The sequence below is a fragment of the Musca domestica genome, unplaced genomic scaffold, assembly GCF_030504385.1.
Source record: "Musca domestica strain aabys unplaced genomic scaffold, Musca_domestica.polishedcontigs.V.1.1 110, whole genome shotgun sequence".
Lineage (NCBI taxonomy): Eukaryota > Metazoa > Arthropoda > Insecta > Diptera > Muscidae > Musca > Musca domestica.
In genome coordinates, this window is record NW_026712134.1 from 42,569 (window position 1) to 51,184 (window position 8,616).

Below are 8,616 nucleotides of genomic sequence, written 5' to 3' on the forward strand. Positions count from 1 at the left end.
TATGTTTAAAATAAAATGTCGCCTATTTGGAACGTAAATTTTTTAGCAATAATTTTTAAGGCCTTTTTGGAAGGTGGATTTTTTCAAGATCTCTTAAAAAGCTTTTAGCCAAGGCAGACTTCAGAAAAATATTTTTTAAATGACCTATCACAAAAGCAGATCTATAAAAAAATAGTTTTTTAAAAATTAAAAAAAAATCATGGCCCCTCACAATTAAAAATTATTTTTTTTTATGACCAATTATATATTTGATTTTTTTTTTTTAAACTTAGTTCTATCAGGATAGTAGATTTCAAAAAATTGTAAACAATGTAATAATGGAAAATTTAATTTTTGTAAGAATATCATTCATAGATCACCTGCATTTTTTAAATATATTTCCCTAAGAAAAATAATTTTAGGAAAATTAAAAAATCCTCGATCGATATAAATAAGATATTTATTTTATAACAAATTCTATCACCAGTGCAGATTTATTTATTTTTTTTTTTTTTTTTTTTCAAATCTATCCGTTGTCATTGTTTTTTGAAAAATATTTTTCCAAGGCCTCGAAGGATGGCCTGTGAATGGATTTTTTAGCCTTTTCGGAAGGTTAAAATGATTATTTTCAATGCTATGGATTTGTGGATTGTGGATTTTTAAATTTTTTTTCGGTGACATACGTGTTAGGAATTTGTATTAAAAAAATTAATGTCTAATAGTTTAATCTGCATAGAAGTTTGTGGGGTCTAAAAGGTATATTTCGAGGTGTTACAAACGGAATGACAAACTTAATATACCCTCCATACTATGGTGGAGGGTATAAAAAATTTACAAAAAAAATTTATTTTTTAAATAATTGTTTTTAAGCCCCGTTCCGGAAAGACCTTGAAAAAATATTTGATTAAAAAATTCCTCGTTCCTAATATACTTTGAAAATTTATTTTAAATTCGCGGGTCGTTCTCAGAGGTCTTGAAAATATATTTTTCAAAAAAATCTGCGCTGGTGATAGGTTCTGTTCCTGGGCCTTGAAAAATATTTTGTTTTAAAAAATCTGCGTTGGTGATAGGTAGCTTAGAAAATATTTTGGGGATTTAAAAAAAAATATTCTCTTTTTAAGCCCCCATAAGACGGTAACTCCCTATATTCTCCATTTTTATAATTATAAAATTATTTTTCATCGGATTTTTTTTTTTTTTTTTTTTTTTTTGAAAATTTGTAAATTCTCTTCAAATGCTGGAGGGTATTTGAAGTTCGGCCCGGCTGAACTTACTGCTTTTTCACTTGTTAACGGCCACCATTTTTCCGGGTGATTCCTTCAGTTTCCCTGGTGCCGCATCATCTGAACAACACTCTGGGTCTGATTTTGGGCAGCAGTTCTTATTCTGCCGAACTTACATTTGGAAATTCGGAAAACTTAAATTTTGTTCTTCACTGTAAAAAACTCAGACTTCTTCCTTGTTCGCCATGTGAGATAAGAGACCTGGACCCCATTGCGAGGAGAGAGGGAAATTCCCAATTGCCATCATTTATATTATTTCTTATCATCCCGCTGATGGGTTTTCCTGTTGGTACACCAAAATAAGCGATTTATTTATAAAATCGTTTGTCCGAATGTCATTCTGCTCAGTTTGTTTTCAAGAAGCCGTGGAGAATGAGACCACAAAAAATTCCCTCCCTTAAAACACTGGCGGTTCTCTTGCAAATTTGGAGTTTCTTGCCCAATCCGATACAAGCTCAACTGTGCCTGGGCAACTCCTCGGATATAAATTGTCAACATTTGGCAGGAATAAAATCCGCCATGGATGAGAACGAGGATCCTTGCCGGAATTTCTATAATTATGCGTGTAACAATTGGCCGTTGCAGCATCCAGGTGGAGATTATGCCAATGCCGAACAATTGGTGGATCACAAAATGAATTTGGAGTTGATTCGGATTTTCGAAACCATCGATGCTGAGAGTCTGAAATTGGAATGGATAGCCAGGACATATAATTATTATGGATCCTGTGTCAAGGCCAATGGCAGTAATCCGTTGGAGGAATATTTAAAAATTATCAAACCGGGGAGGAATCTAGAATGGCCTATGCTGTGGAAACGGCGGGGAGCAAAAGGTGCCTGGCCCGTGCAGGAGTTTGATTTGTTTGGCTTTCTGGGTCAGCTCTTGGGTTATGGCTTTGAAAATGTCCTCATAAGGACCTATGTTAATGAGACCCTCGATGAGACACATTTGGTTTTGGCCGAACCAAGGAAAGCCAATTTGAGGACCAGGGAGATTTCAGATATTCTACAACAATTGGGTATGTCCTTGGCCATGTCGTATTATTATGCCGGACGGCTGATGGTGGTACAAACCAAATGGAATACGATTTATCAGAGCTATTCACATCGTAGACGTTATTTTACCTTCTCCTCCACCATGCAGTATGGCCTGCTCCAGGCCACCTATCCAAATTTGTATAAATACCTGCAGAGTAGTGGAATTTTGAATTTCAAGGATAATTTGGATATTGAAATCTCGAATTTAGATTATTTCGATTATCTGCTGGCCCAGCAGTGGAGTGATCGCGAAATGGAGGATCTGTGTAATTTTCTTATGCTACAGGTATTACAACACCTGCTGCAGGATAAGGGTATACGGGGTTTTCGAAAATTGGATTGCATCAAGGAGGTTCGACACAAACTCGATTTACCTTTGACCTTCCTGTTCTATGAGCATGCCTATCGGCCGAGTGAATTGAAAACCAATCTGGATATTCAGAATATTTTTCGCCAGGCCCGCAGCAGCCTTATGCAGCTGCTGGCAGAGAAATCGAATTTTCTCAATACCGAACGCCTACGATCTGATACCAATAATACCCTGCTTAATTTGGGTAACCAACCGCAGACGCTGCGGAACTCTCACATACGCCATTTGTTCCATGACATACCACCGCTCCAGCCGGATAACTTTTACATCAATCACCTGCATTTGCTGCGTCATCGCATGATTACCTCCCTGAGACGTTTGGAACATGAACGCCATGTCATGTATTCACCCTACCAGCGGGTGGGTTACTCCTCCAATCCATTCTATGATGAGAGGCGTAATATTGTCATTTTACCCCTGGGCTATGTCCAACCACCCATCTATCATCCCGGCTTACATGGCCTCTTCAAATGGTCCACCCTGGGTTTCTCCCTGGCTGAGGCTATGTTCCATAGCCAAACGGTGGGCATAATCTATGCAACCCCCTCACCCACGCAAAGCAGACAATTTCTACAGAATATGAATTATTTTTACGATCACTATATGGACCTGGAATTGGTGAAGAAAATCGGTGCCACAGCAGTGGCCTATAGGGCCTTTGTGGAAAATCACCAGGGGCAAGGGCAGCCGGATTTCACGGACATACCATGGCAGAAATTGTTTTTCCTCAACATGGCCCAGCAGTTTTGTGTCAACGGAGGGGACGAGAATTTGCGGGATCGCAATAGGTTATATTTGCAAAAGATAATGGAAAAAATTCCATATATGAGGCAGGCATTTGCCTGTCGAAGGGAGCCGTTTGTTCTCGTCAATTTTTGAACGTTTTCGAAATTATTTTCAATAGAGGATGGATTAGAAAATACGTTTGAAAAAAGAGTGAATAAAAATATGCAATCAATCCCAAAACGCATAACCTATGGTATGAGCCATGGCACGTCCCCTGTATCAGTATCCCATTGTCCTGCCAAGAAGAATCGCATTATTTTGGAGAAGTATAATTTGGGGTAGAACTATTTTTAAGAAAATTATTGAAATAAATATTTATATTGAGAATTAAAAAATAAAACAATTTTTTTTAGAATAAAATAATTAGATTTTTTTAGCAAAAATTTAAAAAAATATTTTTTTTTCTAAAAATTTTAAGGTCTAACCCCAAGGTGGATTTTTATAAAAATAATTTTTAAATGACCTATCACCATTTTTCAAAAAAAAAAAAAAAAAAAATATTTTTTCAGGGCCTCCAAGGGTGACCTGTGAAATAAAAAAATAATACGGCCGGTTTAGAATCTGGATTTTTAGCAAATATTTTTAAGGCCTTTCCGGAAGGTGAATAAAAAATATATTTTCAAGCCCTTGCATTTGTAGTACTTTTTTTCAAGGCCTACCAGGAGCAAAGGTTTTTTTTTATAAAAATATTATTTTTAAAAGACTTTTCGGATGATGAATTTAAAAAATATTTCTTAAAGATTTTTATAATTTTTGTTTTTTAATGACCTGTCACCAACGCAAATTTAAAAAAATATTTTTTTCAATGCTTATCAGGAACAGAGTTTTTTTTTAATATTTTTCCAATGACTCCAAGGATGACCTAGGAATTTAAAATAAAAATTCACGGTCTATTTGTAACGTAGATTTTTTAGCAATTTTTTTAAGGCCTTTTCGGAAGGTTAATAAAAAAATTATTTTTTTCAAGGTCTTGGATTTGTATAATTTTTTTTCAACACCTATCGGCGTTTTTTATAAAAGTATTATTTTTTAAGGACTTTTCGGAAGATGGATTTAAAAAATATTTTTTTTTCAATGCCGCTGGAATGATCCATCACTAGCGAGGATTTTTAAAAAAATAAATTTTAAATGACCTATCACCAACGCTGGTTTTTTAAACAAATATTTTTTCAAGGCCTCCCAGGATGACCTGAAAAATAAAAATTTACGGCCTGTTTAGAATGTGGATTTTTTAGGAAATAATTTTTAGAGCCTTTCCTTAAGTTGCATTAAAAAAATAATTTTTTTCAAGGCCTTTGAAGTGACCTATCAGCAAAACAGATTTTTATAGAAATATTTTTTAAATGACATATCACCAACGCAGATTTTTTTTTAATTTAAATGAACTATCACCAATGCAATTTTTTAAAAAAATATTTTTGAAGGCCTATCGACAACATGGTTTTTTAAAAAATGTTTTTCCAAGGCTTCGAAGTATGGCCTATGAATAACATTTCACAGCCTATTTGAACGTCGACTTTTTAACAAATATTTTTTAGGCCTTTTCGGAAGGTGAATAAAAAATATTTTTTAAAATGGCTTGGATTTGTGTTAATTTTTTTTTTCAAAGCCTATCAGAAGCAAAGATTTTTTATAAAAATATTATTTTTAAGGACTTTTCGGAAGATGGATTTAAAAAACATTTTTTTTCAATGCCGTTGGAATGATCGCTGATTTTTATAAAAATATTTTTTAAATGACCTACCAACAACGCTGATTTAAAAAAATATATATTTTTTCAAGGCCTCCAAAGATGACCTGAAAAATAAAAATAAAAATTTACGGCCTGTTTAGAATGTGGATTTTTAAGCAAATATTTTTTAACGCTTTTCTGGAAGGTGGAAAGAAAACAAATATATTTTTTCTAGGCCTCTATTGATGACCTATGAATTTAAGATAAAATTCACAGTCCATTTGGAACGTAGATTTTTAGCAAACATTTGTTAAGGACTTTCCAGAAGTTGCATTAAAAAAATATTTTTTTCAAAGGCCTTTAAAGTGACCTACCAACAAAGCAGATTTTTATAAAAATATTTTTTTAATGAACTATCACCAATGCAATTTTTAAAAAAAAAAATATTTTTAAAGCCCCATCGACAACAGGATTTTTTAAAGAATATTTTTCCAAGACCTTTAAGGATGGCCTATGAATAAAATTTCACAGACTATTTGAAAGTCGATTTTTTAACAAATATTTTTAAGGCCTTTCCGGAAAGTGATTATTATTATTATTTTTTTGTCTAGGAAGAAGCAATTGTTTTTTTATAAAAATATTATTTTTTAAGGCCTTTTCGGAAGATGGATTTAAAAAAATATTTCTTTCAAGGCCGTTGAAATGGCCCATCACAAACGCAGATTTTTTAAAAATTATTTTCTAAATAACCTGCCACCAACGCAGATTTAAAAAATTTTTTTTTTCAAGACTTATCAGTAACAGGGTTTTTTTAAAAAATATTTTTTCCAATTCTTCCAAGGATGGGCTATGAAGTTAAAATAAAAATTCACGGTCTATTTGGAACGTAGATTTTTTAGCAAATATTTCCTTTCCTGAAATTGCATTAAAAAATATCTTTTTCAAGGCCTTTGCAGTGACCTGTTACCAAAGCAGATTTTTATAAAAGTATTTTTTAAATGACATATAAGCAACATAGACTTTTACAATTTTTTTTTTAAATTAACTATCAACTATGCAATTTTTTAAAAAAAAATATTTTTCAACAGGATTTTTTAAAGACTATTTTTCCAAGGCCTCTAAGGATGGCCTATGAATAAAATTTCACACCCTATTGGCAACTCTATTTTTTAACAAATATTTTTAAGGCCTTTCCGGAAGGTAAATAAAAAAATATTTTTTAAAGGTCATGGATTTTAATCAGGAGCAAAGGTTTTTTTCTAAAAATATTATTTTCTAAGGACTTTTCGGAAAATGGATTTAAAACGATATTCTTTTCAAGGCCCTTGAAATGATGCATCACCAATGCTGATTTTTATAAAAAATATTTTTTTAAATGACCTGTCACCAACGCAGATTAAAAAAAATATATTTTTTACAAGGCCTCCAAGGATGTCCTGAAAAATAGAAATAAAAATTTACGGTCTGTTTAGAAAGTGGATTTTTTAGCAAATATGTATTTAGGCCTTTCCGGAATTTGGATTAAAAAATATTTTTCCAATTCTTCCAAGGACGACCTATGAATTTAATATAAAAATTCACGGTCTATTTGGAACGTAGCATTTTTTAGCAAATATTTTTTTAAGCCTTTCCAGAAGGTGCATTAAAAAAATATTTTTTCAAGGCCTTTGATGTGACCTGTCACCAGAGCAGATTTTTATATAAATATTCATTAATATAAAAATATAACCAACGCAGACTTTTATAAAAATATTTTTTTAATGAACTATCACCAATGCAATTTTTTAAAAAAAAATATTATTCAAGGCCTATCGGCAAAAGGATTTTTTTATAGAATATTTTTCCAAAGCCTCTAAAGATGGCCTGTGAATAAAATTTCAAAGCCTATTTGAACGGCGATTTTTTAACAAATATTTGTAAGGCCTTTCCGGAAGGTGAATAAAAAAATATTTTTTCGATGCCTTGGATTTGTATAAATTTTTTTTCAAGGCCTGTCAGGAACAAAGTTTTTTTTATAAAAATATTATTTTTTCAGGACTTTTCGGAAAATTGATTTAAAAAATATTTTTTTCAATGCCGTTGGAATGATCCATCACTAACGAGAATTTTTATAAAAATAATTTTTAAATAACCTATCACCAACGCAGATTTAAAAAAAAAATATATTTTTTACAAGGCCTCCAAGGATGTCCTGAAAAATAGAAATAAAAATTTACGGTCTGTTTAGAAAGTGGATTTTTTTAGCAAATATGTATTTAGGCCTTTCCGGAATTTGGGTTAAAAAATAATTTTCCAATTCCTCCGAGGATGACCTATGATCTTAAAACAAAAATTCACGGTCTAGTTGGAATGTAGATTTTTCTCAAATATTTTTTAACGCCTTTCCTGAAGGTGCATTAAAAAATATTTTTTCAAAGCCTTTGAAGTAACCTATCACCAAAGCGGATTTTTATAAAAATATTTTTTAAATGACACATAATCAACGTAGACTTTTATAAAAATATTTTTAATGAATTATCACCAATGCAATTTAAAAAAAATGCAAGGCTTATCAGGATCAGGATTTTTTTTAAAAATATTTTTTCCAAGGATGACCTATGAACTAAAAATAAAAATTCACGGTCTATTTGGAACGTAGTTTTTTTCATTCCTTTCCGGAATGAGGATTTAAAAAAATTTCTTCAAGGCTTTTGGAACGACCTATCACCAGGCAGATAAAAAATATAGTTTTTTAAATGACCTATCACCAACGCATATTTTTTTTTTAAATTTTAAATGAACTACCATCAATGCATTAAAAAAAAATCATGGCCTATCGATAACAGGATTTTTTACAGAATATTTTTCTAAAGCCTCTAAAGATGGCCTATGAATAAAATTTCACAGCCTATTTGAAAGACGATTTTTAACAAATATTTTTAAGACCGTAAACTGAATAAAAAAAATATATTTTTAAAGGCTTTGGATTTGTATTAATTTTTTTTTTCAAGGTCTCTCAGAAGCAAAGGTTTTTTATAAATTTTTTTTAAGGCCTTTGAATGATCCATCCCTAACGAAGATTTTTATGAAAATAATTTTTAAATGACCTGTCGCCAAAGCAGATTTAATAAAATATTTTTTTTCAAGGCTTATCAGGAACAGGTTTTTTTAAGAATAATTTTCCAATGCTTCCAAGGATGACCTACGAATTTAAAATAAAAATTCACGGTCTATTTGGAACGTAGATTTTTTAGCAAATATTTTTTAAGGCCTTTCCGGAAGGTGGAATAAAAAAATATTTGTTCAAGGATTGAAATAATCTATCACCAAAGCAGATTTTTATAAAAATATTTTTTAAATGACATATAACCAACGTAGACCTTTCTAAAAATATTTTTTAAATGAACTATCACCAATGCATAATTTAAAAAAATATTTTTCAAGGCTTATCAGGAACATTTTTTTTTTTTTTTTTTTTTTAAATATTTTTTCCATGGATGACCTGTGAAT

The 8,616-nt window shown here is 31.3% G+C and overlaps 1 protein-coding gene across 1 annotated transcript; it reads left to right on the forward strand.

Annotated features, from left to right (window-relative positions):
- The first annotated feature begins 1,634 nt into the window (after positions 1 to 1,634).
- On the forward strand, positions 1,635 to 3,548 carry LOC101900586 (neprilysin-1-like). Its single transcript, XM_005175190.1, has one exon. It carries the CDS (start codon positions 1,635 to 1,637, stop codon positions 3,546 to 3,548), a length of 1,914 nt encoding a protein of 637 aa, XP_005175247.1.
- Positions 3,549 to 8,616: the final 5,068 nt, after the last annotated feature.

Bases quoted from the DNA above. Each gene is read 5' to 3' on its own strand.
- LOC101900586 (XM_005175190.1), top strand. From the start codon at position 1,635: ATGAGACCACAAAAAATTCCCTCCCTTAAAACACTGGCGGTTCTCTTG.